Source organism: Stenella coeruleoalba, assembly GCF_951394435.1.
Source record: "Stenella coeruleoalba genome assembly, chromosome: 19".
In the NCBI taxonomy this organism is placed as follows: Eukaryota; Metazoa; Chordata; class Mammalia; order Artiodactyla; family Delphinidae; genus Stenella; species Stenella coeruleoalba.
This window is the reverse complement of record NC_137165.1, coordinates 44,557,741-44,571,575: the sequence shown is the minus strand read 5'-3', so window position 1 is coordinate 44,571,575 and position 13,835 is coordinate 44,557,741. Positions and strand designations below refer to the sequence as shown.

Genomic DNA, 13,835 nt, shown 5'->3' with positions numbered 1-13,835 from the left:
GGTCAGACAGATCATGTTCACATTGCCCCTCTCTCACTTTGATAGTTTACTTACCTTCTCTGAACCTAAAATTTTCTTTTTAAATATGTGAAGATTTCATTACATTTATATTCCACTGGCCTGTACAGTAGTGAAATACTAAAGCAAAGTCCCCAGGTATTTTCATTAGGTCGAGAACAAATGATATTTTTGAAAATGACTGCTTTTCTATTTGACTTTTATAAAATGTCCTCTTAGCTTGTCAGGGAAAATGCTATTCTTACACATACTGAAGGGGCATTTTATCTTATTTTTGAATTCTGATAATTTGTTTGTTGTTTTAACAACTGTGCTCAGGAATGACCAACAGACCAGATCTCATAGATGAGGCTCTCCTTCGACCTGGAAGACTGGAAGTTAAAATGGAGATAGGTAAATAGATCTGTCACTGATTGGGGGAGGGGAGTGTAATTAGAGTTCATTAGCAGGAGCAAAGTCATATAACTTAATATTTGTTAGAAAAGTTGTATATCAGAAGCAGGTATTTACACGCTTGAGTACCTATAAGAAAAACATTAAGATTATAATAATGTCTATTTTATTTTCAATTTTATCAGGCTTACCAGATGAGAAAGGCCGACTCCAGATCCTTCACATCCACACAGCAAGGATGAGAGGGCATCAGTTGCTCTCTGCTGATGTAGACATAAAAGAACTGGCCGTAGAGACCAAGAACTTCAGCGGCGCTGAGCTCGAGGGTCTGGTGCGAGCAGCGCAGTCCACTGCTATGAACAGACACATAAAGGTCAGTGAAATCAACTACCATATATTAGGAGTCTGCAGCCCTGTAAATACCATGCCAGTATTCTTTCTCTTTCCTTTTAAGCATACTAAGGACTAGGGTAATACTGACTTTTGATGGAGAATAGACATGGTAAAAGGTATAGGGATTAATTGTCAACTGCTAAATCTTCCGAGTAGTTGGAAAAAAGATAATGGTAGCATCTGCCCCATGGTAACCACTGACCCATTTACCTTAGGTTGCCACCATTTGATACAGACATGTGAAGATGAAGATTTTGAAGAATTTTTTAAAAATTTGTGCTGTGTTGACTTGTATCATGACATAGGAAGTTGGATTTTCTACATGCTAGAATTACGGGGGCTGCTTCGTTAAGTAAATGTATTGAATACCTGCTATTTTCAAGGTATTAAGCAGGAGACACAAAGATAATAAAGCACGACCTTTTCCCACAAGGAGTAGAGAGTCAGGGAAATGGATATGTTTGCAAATTAATACAATAATGTTATTGATACTTTGGTAGAAATACAAAGGATACTTTCATTTTGGTAAATAAAATTTGATAAAGTGCATTTGATCCTTTACCATCGCTTCTCTTCAGGTTTTACTTATCACCTGTAGTTAGATGACTCCCAAATTTATGTCTCATCTCTTGAAAGTATCTTTCTCTCACTTTCAGATTTATACCAAATACCTCTACCTGGATATGTTATCAGGTCTCAAATTTAATATTCCAAAACCAAATTCACTTTTTTGTTGTTGTTTTTTCTTACTACTTTCCTTCCTGCTCCTACTTCCCTGTTTATCCCAATTTCCCAAGCTTAAAACTCCAAGATTTCTACCACTCTGTTGTGTCCTATATCAAGTTATTTGCCAAATTTTGTCAGTTCTATCTTGGCAGTATCTTTCAGTTCTCATTGCCACCACCTGTCTTCTGTTTGATTAACCTTCCTGTTTCACACCATTCTATTCTTCAGAAACTTTCAGTGACTCACCATGATCTACAGAACAAAGTACAGAAGTCTTAGTCTGGTCTTTAAGGTCCTCTTAGATCTGACCCTAAATTGGCCTTTCCTGATGTGTTCCCAGTTATTCTCCATACACTTTATAAATTTATTTATTTATTTATTTTATATTTGGCTGCGTTGAGTCTTCATTGCTGCACACGGTCTTTCTCTAGTTGCAGCGAGCGGGGACTCTCTGTTTTGGTGCCCAGGCTTCTCATTATGGTGGCCTCTCTTGTTGCGGAGCACGGGCTCTAGGCTCATGGGCTTCAGTAGTTGTGGCTCATGGGCTTAGCCGCTCCGCAGCATGTGGGATCTTCCCAGACCAGGGCTCAAACCTGTGTCCCCTGCATTGGCAGGCGGACTCTCAACCACTGCGCCACCAGGGAAACCCTCCATACACTTTAGCCAAACTAAAATATTGAATATTTACCAGTCATCAGATATTAATGTATTTTTCTACTTCTCTGCTGTTACCTCTTTTTTTTTTTTCTTCACTGAGAACGTTTACCCTCTATGTTTACTTATCTTTTCAATACCTGGCTCATGTACCACCACTTTCTTCAAACTTTTTCTCATTCTCCCTTTCAAGAATGGTATGTTCTGTTCCTTCTTGAACTAGTGTATCGGAAATTCCCTGGCGGTCCAGTAGTTAGGACTTGGTGGTTTCACTGCGGTGGCCCAGGTTCAATCCCTGGTGGGGAAACTAAGATCCCGCAAGCCACACAGTGTGGCCAAAAAAAAAAAAGAAATAGTAGCGCATCATTTACAATACCTTCTGTTGACTTTCGATCAGTGGATTTATCTAGCCTAGTGTGTGCCAGACACTGTACTAGGGGTTAATGCTCCAATTGCCTACCCTTGAGCAGCTCACAGTCTAATCCGCCACATGCAGTAATAGAAAGTACATACGGGGTAAGGAAGTGAAAAGGTGTCAGGTGTGGTCAGCTTGTCGGGTGAGAGGAGCCTTCACAGAGGAATTTCTGGGTGGATATGTTTCCTGATGGAGTCAGGCATTTTAGGTAGAAAGAACAAATATGCAAAGGAACAGAGACACACAAACAGCATGGTGTGTTACAGTAATTCAGTACTGCTGCAGCATAAAAGGTAGGGAAGGGGAGGTAGAAAGAGACGTGGGGGATAAGTCAGGAGGCTAAAGCAGGGGATGGAGCACAAAGAGCCTTTTATACTGTGCTAAGAAGTATGGACTTCTTTTCTGTGAGTAGTGCTAAGCCATTGAAGAGTTTTAAGAATAGCAGTGACATAGTGTTAAAACATAAGCTCACTCTGGCAGCTTTGTCGAGTGGAGTATTTAGGGGAGTGAAGTTGGTGACATAAGACAAGAGAGGGGAACTTGTATAACAATTCACACAGGAAATAGTAAAAGCCTGAACAGTCAGGTTGAGTATGTTTTATTCGGGTATACCCTGGCAATGGTTTTAAACCAAGGGTCGGTAAATTGTGGCCCATGGGCCGTATCCAGCCAACCACCAGTTTTTATAAATAAAGTTTTTTTGGAACACAGCCACCCTTGTTCATTTATGTATTGTCTGTGGCTGCTTTCATGCTACAATGGCAGAGTTGAGTATTTGCAAAAGAGACTGCATGGCCCACAAAGCCTAAAATATTTACTATCTGGCCCTTTACAGAAAAAGTTTGTCAACCCCTGTTGTAGACTTTAAGTCCACATCTTATTCATTTCTGAATCTCCCACAGTATTTCATATAGGTCTTAATACTGAGAATATGGTAGCTGTTTAGTAAATATTTTTTAAATTAGTAAATATGTATTCTGTATCAAACTCTATCTATAAGCCATAATACCCCTACATAATGGAACTGACTTTGTTCTAGCTCAAGAATGCCATAATGGAAGAGGCCACTTTAGACAAGATGGTAAACCTCTTTAAAATACTGGAGGCCCAGTGGGGAGGAGGATACTAGTACTACTGCATTAAAACAAAACAAAAAAAAATTGAGAATGCCAAAGGACTGGATAGTGTGGAAATATAGTATTGGGTCCTTTATAGAATGGACCCATTCATTTCATTCATCCATTCTTTCTCCTTGTCGTAAGAAATGTCTTAGAAAAAGTGATGGTGACTTCAAGAAAAATTGTATAAATGATGTGAAAATTGCTCCCCACCATACCGATCTTTCACCTCAGACCACATCAGTGCTTCTTGATACTATAATCGACAATAGCTAGTTTATTAGGTATCAGATTTTTCATATGCATTAGCCACTGGATTTTTTATCCTATTTAGTCATTTGTCATTTTTATCACAATAATCTTATCCCAAAGTGTCTCTAAGCCATTGTCAAGAAACGTGCTTTCTTTAAGCATGTATTGGATTTATTTACACACGAGGCAATGAGAAACGGTGGAAAAATCACAAGTTTTGTAGTCAGAAGGTGTGGTTATGTGTTACAGTTCTTCCCACTTTTTTTGTTTCTGATTTGTCAAGGGGAAATAACTACCTATTTCATCAAGTTTTTGTAAAAATGAAATCAAATACTGTTTGTGGAAGCGCCTCAGTTGGTGTAGAACTTATACACAACATTCATCTGTTTATTATGATGTTCTTTGTTTGTATTGTAAAAAGCCATTATTGGGAATTCCCTGGCAGTCCAGTGGTTAGGATTCGGTGCTCTCACTGCCAGGACCTGGGTTCAATCCCTGGTCGGGGAACTGAGATCCCGCAAGTCTACTGGCATGGCCAAGAAAAAAGCCATTATTAGTGTTATTTTGCTTCCTTTTCAAAAGAATTAGGTTTAAACAAAGTCAGGTGAAATAAACTAAACAAGTCTTCCCTGTTAAACTGTTCTTTCAGGTTTTTTGAAGCAAGTGGAAAATCCAGTCATGAACACCTGATGTGCATGTCATTTGTGCTTGAATCCATGTTTGTGGTCAACTAAAATTCATGTGACATTTGGTTGTTTTTAGCTTGAAAGGAATTTCTGCTTCAGGTAGAGAAGATAACACAAATTTCTTCTGCTCTAATCTGTTGTAAGGAAATAAATTGAGGACACACACACAAACACACACACACACTTTACAAATGAATCAGCTGATTTATGTTTTCAGAATTTCAATAAAATTCTTTTTTATTTTCTGTAGAATTTTGAATGATTAAGGTCATTCTACCCTTAATTTAAGAGGAATGATAAGAACTTTGAAAGGTCAGATTTAAAAGGTTATGAAATTTAAGTGTGACCACTGGATATTTGCTAGTGTTGAAATACAAGTTTATTAGTTTCTGCAGGTATAAGCTGAAAGATGTTGCCTCTTCCATATTGATTAGCTGTTATAAATAAAATGCAGAAAAAATCACACTAATTCAGACAAATAAGAAAAGGTTTTCTGAATGAATAAAAATTCAGAATTGTAGATTTTTTTAAATAACATTTTGAGATTTTGACAAAATAGTAAAATAGTAAAATAGTAAAAATTGGCCAAGAGAAGTCCTTAAACTTATTTTAATGAATAGGTATGAAAGGTTTATCATTGTAGTATTGATTACTTACAATTAGGTGACTTCTGAAATTCCTGGAGTGTCTAAAAACAAATTGTTCTAAAATAACTGCCCCCCAGCCATCTTAATTCACTTTAATCCATTGGGTGAGTCCTTTCTTAGTAGTAAAAATGCAAGGTTCATACCAGCTGCAGTCCTGAAATCTGTCATTTTTTTCAGCAAATGCTGAAAGATAGACAAGATTTTCCCTTCATATTGCTATATGTTTCTGTCATTTGAATTCAGTTTCACTCTAAAAGGAAATCATAATAGTATTTCATAACACTGTTATGAAGATGCTTGCCTGTGCCTCCCTGTGTACATACGAGAATCATTTTCTAGGATAGATAGATAGCCAGATGGATTTTTGAAGACATGGTTGCATTGTCTTCTAGTTTCTAGTGTTTATTCTGGTTCCTTTTACAGGTGACCTGTTTTTGTCTCTCAAAAAGGTTCTAGAAATTTCTCTTCACCTTCGGTGTTCTGATAGTTTACAACACTGTGTCTAGACAGATGTGGGTTTCTTTTCATTTACCCTGATCACTCATTGAAACCTTTAAATTGCAAAGATACACCTCTCTTCAGCCGGAGAAATTTTTTTTCTTCTGTCTTTTATTGTTTTTTTCTCTATCATTCTTTCTCTTCTTTCCTTCTGAGACTCCTCTTAGATCAGTGTTAAAACTTCCAGATACATGTTCCATGCTTTTTAACCATTCTCTCTCACTTTCTGTCATTTCATGGGATTTGGGGCAGGAAGGGAGACAAATAAAAGTGTTCTGTTTGCCATCTTGATCTAGTTTTCTGACAGAGTTCTTTTTGTCCCATAAGGCTGAGTTTTACAGAATGTTTGTCATTTTATTTGTCTCAGCAGTCCATTCCTAAAGGAACATGACTCATATTTTATAATAACCTTTGGAAGGTTGATACTGCTTAACATGCTTTGGTTTTGTAGTCAGATTTTTTTGAAGATATGTTTTTTTAAAGCCCATAGTACCATTTTAAAAATTAGACTCACTTGCCTTGTGCTATTGGGAGTGAGCCCAGTCACGTTAAAAAGTGTGTTGGTATCTCAATCACTCATCAGGTCCAGGCAGCTCCAAGTGCTGATAAAGGCCTTGATGCTTCTCCAGATGTCTGTTCTAAGTGGTAGCTTCAGGTGCAATAAGCAGAATATTTGGAGCTGGCACATAGATTCTCAAGCAGAGAGTATGAGTAAAAATCAAAGTTGTAGGTCCTTGGTCTCCTAGGATAATGGTTCACAAACCTGGTTGAGCATCAGAACCACCTGTGCACTTTATAAAAATGTAAATGCATGGACCCTCTGCTGGACCTTTTAAATCAAAATCCTGCAGGGTGGGGCTGGGCATCTGTATAAGTATGTAGGGGTGTGTGTGTATATCTTTAAAGACTCTAGGCGTTATTCTGTTAGGCAGCTGAGGATGAAAACCACTGTTTCTAGAGACCCTCTCTATATAGTTTCTCCTCCTCGTGCCTCATTTTGAAAAATAAAAACAAAAAAGAACTCTATCCAGTGTCCTTTGGTAAAGATATGTGATAATTTACTTGACTGGTACCCTCTTCATGGACATTTAATTTGCTTCCAGTCTTCGGCTATTACAAATTACTCTAGTAGATATCCTGGTACATATAACTTTGTGCACATTTGTGAGTATATTCATGGGATAAACACCTAGAAGTGGAGTTGTTCAGGCAAAAGGCATAATATATGTATATGTAGGTGTGTGTGTGTGTATGTATGTTTGTGAATTTGAGAGAGATTTTTTTTGTCTGTGGAAATATGCCTTTTATATCCTCAGGTGTTATATTCTTAGGCTGAAAATATTCTTAAATCTTGGAAGTCCTTAACGTTTTGTTTTCATTTCTAATCAGGCCAGTACTAAAGTGGAAGTGGACATGGAGAAAGCAGAGAGCCTGCAGGTGACAAGAGGAGACTTCCTTGCTTCTTTGGAGAATGATATCAAACCAGTGAGTATGAATACTGAGTGATGTATAAGCCAAAAATAATAATAATAATTCAGGGGAAAAATAAGTGCCATTTTACTCAATATTTTGGAAGGTTATATCACGTGTAGTTTTTAAAAAATCATAAAATCTCAGTACTGGAACTGTCCAATATAAGAAACATCTGTTCAGTAACTCTGATGGCTGGGTAATTAACCAAGACTTACTGAAATATTTCTCATGATAGGGAGCTCACCATCTTGTAAGGCAGACCATTCAATTTTGAGACTTTCTAATTATTAGTTCTTAAATTGTTTTGAACTAGAAATAGTTTTCTCATTAGTTCTTATATAATCTGAAGCTACGGAAACCTAAATTCATCCTAATTCATCCATCCTTCATATGTTAGTTATTATGTTTAAAAGTAATTCTCATCTCCTTTCTCTCTCCCTTTCCCCACCCTCCTCCAAGGCATCCCTTTTTCTTGCTCAATACCTCCAGTTCCTCTAACTGCTATAGTTTCTAAAACTTTTAACCATTTTCAGTGCCCTTTTTTAAAAAGGTGTCAATTTTCTTAAAATATACTCAAAACTCAGTAGTCATAGTTGGAGTTTTAGAATACATTATAAGGTCATTAACCCATTTTTCTATAAAACAACCACTCATGTTTGAGTAACCATTACTTGGAGTCCTATATTAATACAAAAACAAATTGTAGAACCTTAAAAAGGTGTGTATGTTGTTTTTCTTTCTTCAATGGACCTTGGGTGCACAGAATTGGATTAACCTTAATCTTTAATTCATGACATACTGTCATTAGTCTACAGTGTGTAAAATAAAATATGGTATGTATTGATTTTTTGAGACTTGCTATTTTATTATGTATTTTATTATCAAGTCATCTATATGATATGATTGTGCTATGCCTCATTTATTTTCATTGCTGGATAGCCTTCCATTGTGTGACTAACACAATTTGTCTGTTTTCCTGTCAATGGGCAGTTGGAACATTACTAGTTTTTTGTTATTACAAACAACTGCTGCTAAAGCATTCTTGAATGAGTTTCTCCTAGATATATGTTTAGGAATTAAATTGCTGGGTTGCTGGGTATATGAATGTACAATTCAAACTAAGACTTTAAAGCTGTTTTTTTCAGTGGTTGAACCAATAAACACTTCCCCCAATAATGTAAAAGAGATCCTGTTCTCTGCATCCTATACAACACTTGGTATTGTCAGACTTACTTTTTGCCATTCAGTTGGATGTAAAATGGGATCACATTTTGGTCTTGATTTTCATTTCACTGATTACCTGTGAAGTATTTCTCCATATGTTTATTGGCCATATGAGTATCTTCTGTGAGATGCCATTCATGTGTTTTGCCTATTTTTCTGTTGTATTGTTTATTTTTATTTGATCTGTATAAGTTCTTTATATATCCTTGACAATAATTATTTGTTGCAAGTATCTCCTTTAAAGACAAAAATCAACTTGTTTTAGCCCATCTGCTTTTTTAAAAAATTAATTAATTAATTTATTTATTTATTTTTGGCTGCGTTGGGTCTTTGTTGCTGCGTGTGGGCTTTCTCTAGTTGTAGCGAGCGGGGGCTACTCTCTTCATTGTGGTGTGCGGGCTTTTCATTGTGGTGACTTCTCTTGTTGCAGAGCATGGGCTCTAGGCACGTGGGCTTCAGTAGTTGTGGCTCACGGGCTCAGTAGTTGTGACTCACTGGCTTCAGTAGTTGCGGCGCACAGGCTCTAGAGCGCAGGCTCAGTAGTTGTGGCGCACAGGCTTAGTTGCTCTGTGGCATGTGGGATCTTCCCAGACCAGGGCTCAAACCTGTGTCCCCTGCATTGGCAGGCGGATTCTTAACCACTATGCCACCAGGGAAGCCCCCTGTCTGCTTTTTTATGACTATTCTGACTTTTAACTGACTTTTCAAAAGTTACTCAGCAGTGGAAATGGTTTAATCTTTTGCTGTTATTATTTGTAATAGTTACCAAAAATATTAGAGCCCAGCCTAACTGATCTATCTTAAAATTTTTTCAAGGCAGGTAATTTGGCTACAAGGAAAGGGGCAACTAAGATAACTTAGTTAAGTAAGCAGTAACTTTTATTTATTCCAGGGGTCTGGGGGATAAAACAAAAACTGAAATGACAGGATAAGTAAGGATGACTCATACATATTATATAGCTTGGGAGGGTCACTGTTTTCTGGTTCACGTATCTCAGCTCTGTTAGACAAAAGCCAGCCAATCTACATATTTCCTACAACAGCCTTCCAACCAGTATTTATTAGGCTCTTCCTTTATAACTTTTTACACAGCCACTGCATTTACCATATTCAGACCAGGGAATAAGAACTTTACTCCGTACTCAGGAATCAAAGCACTAGTGTATGCAAGGACCAAAGAGTGGTCTGAAAAATGATTTGGTGGCAAAATAATAGAGTGATGAGACCACTGTATACTGTTTATAAACAGTATTACAAAGGATGACTTTCTGTTAGGTGCAAGTTCTAAAGAACTGTTAAAGTTATTCCATACATTGGGGAGTGAAAATTTGACTTTAGGATTGTGATAATTTTTTTAAATTAGAAATTGTCAAGCTATATGAGCTTTATATTACATTGGGTTATATTTTCCTACTCATTTTTTCTCCTGTTAACCTTGTGGAAATGCTATTCAATTAAGTAAATAAGTACTAAAGTTTTTAACTACTTTTGGTAGCTGGTTTGATGAGCATTACAATTTGAGATTAGAAGTTGAAAATGAAAAGGGTTGTGATTTATGCCCCCATATATAGTACAAATGAAATGATTATATATAGCAATTGCTTTTCTTTCCTTTCCCTAACCCTTCAATCTTCATTACCTCTGCTCATTTCTAGCTCGTTCTAAATCTTACATTTACACACACACTTACCTTTTGGTGCGATTCGACTTATACCCCCTACCACCAAGTGTATGTGGACAAGATCTCCTCATTACCATTTCATATTTCCATTTTAATATCTGACACCTACAGTCAGTGTTAGGATAGTATCTTTGTGTGCTGAGCCAACTGTTTCTAATTTCTAAATCCATATTCTCTCTTTCTCTTTGCTCTTGACAGAAGGCCACAACCCATGTACTCCTTATAGAAACAAGCATGTTGGAACATACCCTTTCTCAGGGATTGCGAGGGCTTGAGCCCTCACAGAATCTGAGCCTAAATATATTTTTTATTCCATTAAGTCACGTGAAGCAGTTTTTGCTCCAATTGGGTAAAAAGTTAAATGAGAAATTATAAAAGTTTTTTTTTTCTTTTCAGGCTTTTTATATTAATATGGGATATTGCTATAGCCCTAGCATGTAGGAATTATTACTCATCCTTTATACCTTTAAATATTTAATTTTTAATACTGACGCTGAAAATGCTTTAAACTGTCCTTTTCCTTCATAGGCATTTGGCACAAACCAAGAGGATTATGCAAGTTACATTATGAATGGTATCATCAAATGGGGTGATCCAGTTACTCGAGTTCTAGAAGATGGGGAGCTGCTGGTCCAACAGACTAAAAACAGTGACCGCACACCATTGGTTAGCGTCCTTCTGGAAGGTGAGAAAAAATGATGTGATAGCATCAAAAGCTGAAAAAAGAAAAAGAAGCACTTTTACAAAGCCCTTTAGCACATTCCAGAAAAATGAATTATTTTCAGTTCTAAACCTGTTCATGATTTGAAAATAGCAATCCATTCTGTGTTCCGATATTGTGCACGAATTTAAATCTTCTTGGGTTAGAATGTTACTAATGAATGATAGCAACTAGTTTTCTTATAAGATTGTATCTAAATTTCTATGTTACTTAATAGACTCTATGATACCACATAATATTCAATTCAATTAAAAAAATATTCACTGAGTATTTACTGTGTCTTAGGCATTGAACTGGTTGCTGGAGACACAAAGACATTCACAGAGTTGAGTCTGGTCATGAAAAAAACCATGTAAACAAATACCTAACTACCATGTATGTGTGTAAGGGTATGTGAATGCAAGTCATTTTGCCCAGGGGTGGTCAAAGAAAGTGTTCAATTTAGATTTTGTAGGATCAGTTAGGATTTTACCAAGTAGACAAAAAAGGAAGGACATTCTACCAATTATTTTTTATAGTTATAATTAGTAGAACAACAGAAAAGTTCAGTGAGTCCACATGACAGGGGAATCCAGCCCCTTCCAAAGGGCTAGGGGTGGGGGCTCCCTGAGAGAAACACATTCAGCCAAGACCTAAAGGACAAGGAGAAGCTGGGCGTGCATAGTAACTGCGGAAGATGTTCTAAACAGAGGGACCAGCGTGTGAAAAAGCCCTGGGCTGGAAGGAGACTGAACCAGAAAGGGAGATTGGCTAAGACATGAGACTGAAGAATTAGACAGGAGCCAGTTCGTGCAAAGCCTTGTAGACCATGTTAAGGATTTAGACTCTGTCCAGGGGGCAGTGGGGAGCCATTTGTAGGATTTTAAGCAGTGAAGTGACATGATCAGATTTATATTTTCAAAACGTCATGACTGCTTTGTGATAGAGAAAGGATTAGAGTGGCGAAAATACACAGGAAAGACCAATGGTGAGAAGCAGTTGCATTAGTTTTAATGAGAGCTGATTATGGTTTGAAGTACTGTAGTGGTAGGAGAGATGGAGTTATGTAGACCCTTTTGAGAAATATTTAGGAGGGAGAATAAAAGAGACTTTATGATAATTATAATAATGATTAATTAATTATTAAGCATAATTAAGCTAACATTCTTTGAACTCTTAACTATTTGCCAGTCAGTCTACTAGCACTTTACATATACTTTCTCATTTAAACCCCACTTCAATCCTGTGGGGGCAGATGCTGCTGTTATCCCTATTTTGTAGATAAGGAAGCTGAAGCTTAGAAATAGTAAGTAGATTGAAAATGGGGAGAGATCAAACATGATCCCCAGGTTTCTGGTATTCACGGCTGGTAAATGCTATTGTTTACTAAGACTGGGAACGCTAGTGGAGAAGTACATTTCAGAAAGAAAGATCATGAGTTCAGTTTTGGACACATTAAGTTCATGGTTCCTGTAGGATAATTGAATGGGAAATGTTGAGTAGCCCACTGGATATGTGGGTCTAGTGCTTAGAAGAGAGGTCTCGCTGGCAGTATACATTCATGAGTTGTCAGTATGTAGACTGTTGTTGAATCCATGGGCGTGGATGAAGTCACTTACAGAAAGGGTAGGTTGAGAAGAAATGGGGGGCCTAGGACTAATCTCTGAGGTGTGTCAACATTTAAGGACTAAGTAGAGCAGGAAGAGTTGACAAAGGAGATTGAGCAAAAATAACCAGAGAGGTAAGAGGGGGGAAAAAGAGAATGTGCTGTCACAGAAGCCAAGAAAAGTAAGGAAGGAAGAGAGGTATAGCTGATTCACTTTGCTGTACAGTAGAAACTAACACAACATTGTAAAGCAGCTATACTCCAATAAAAATTGATTATGAAAAAAAGAAAAATAAATAAAGAGGAGAGTTATCAGTTGTATCAAATATTCCTGAGAGGCCAACAGATAAAGTGTTGGATTTGGCGACGTGGAGGTCATTGGTGACCCTGATGGGAGCCTGTCCCATGTAATGGCAATGGAAGCCATAGCGTTTGTTTGAGGATGGATGGAAGGTGAAGAGTGAAGGCAGCTGGTGTAAATGATTATTTAGGGAGGTTCCATTTCGAAGGGAGAAGGCAGAGTAGTGTTGAGAGTAGTGAAGTCAAGAAAGAGGTTTTTTTTGTTTTGTTTATTAAACTGTCAGTAGACTAGAGCATGTTTAAATGCCGTTGGTAAGGCTCCAGGGAAGAGGGAGGGGTGGAACATATGGGGGAGAGGGTACAGTCAATAATGTCAGGTTCCTCACAGATGTAGAGAACAAATGTATGGACACCAAGGGGGAAAGTGGTGTGTGTGTGTGTGTGTGAGATAAATTGGGAGCTTGGGATTGACATGTATACACTAATATGTATAAAATGGATAACTAATAAGAACCTGCTGTATAAAAAATAAAATTAAAAAAAATAATAATAATAATGTCAGGTTCCTGAGAAGATGGGAAAGAATGATTGGTCAATTTATGGTTGGAAGAGGGGCACATCTTTTATTACACAGAATGGAAGGAGGAAATGTCTAAATATAAGTAAGTAGCTTTGGTTGCTTTCATGAGAAGACCTGAGTCTTTAGTTTCCTAGCTCTTTAAGTCACGTTTGCTTCTAATAAGGCAGTTTTCTCTGCCCCTAATATCACCTCCTAAGAAGATTGTATTTTTTTGTCAGACAAATGATTTGATAGAACTAGTAACATAGGTACTGATATGCATTCGAATGCATTCTCTTTCTTTTTAAAGAAGCAAAACGCTTGCATTTTGTATATTTAGCCAGAAGTTTGAAAGATTAAGGTTATGTGAGAAAGAAAGAAGGAATATATTTCAGTATACTTTTGAGAAGTGCTAATCAGTTCATTAAATTTAGTTGCTAATAAATAAGAGAAAACATGTCTGCCGTGAAATTGTGTCAGGAAATGTTAATG

General features: G+C 37.2%; 1 protein-coding gene across 2 annotated transcripts in view; it reads left to right on the top strand.

Annotated features, from left to right (window-relative positions):
- NSF (N-ethylmaleimide sensitive factor, vesicle fusing ATPase) overlaps positions 1–13,835 on the top strand; it is a gene marked incomplete at its 5' end in the record, with an annotated part of 156,766 nt that overhangs the window by 101,150 nt on the left and 41,781 nt on the right. For both annotated transcript variants that reach the window (XM_079905955.1, XM_079905956.1), the window contains 4 exons: positions 337–411; positions 597–784; positions 7,190–7,285; positions 10,707–10,863. In XM_079905955.1, the coding sequence (XP_079762081.1) occupies positions 337–411; positions 597–784; positions 7,190–7,285; positions 10,707–10,863 (516 nt within the window). The remainder of the gene's footprint in view (positions 1–336; positions 412–596; positions 785–7,189; positions 7,286–10,706; positions 10,864–13,835) is intronic.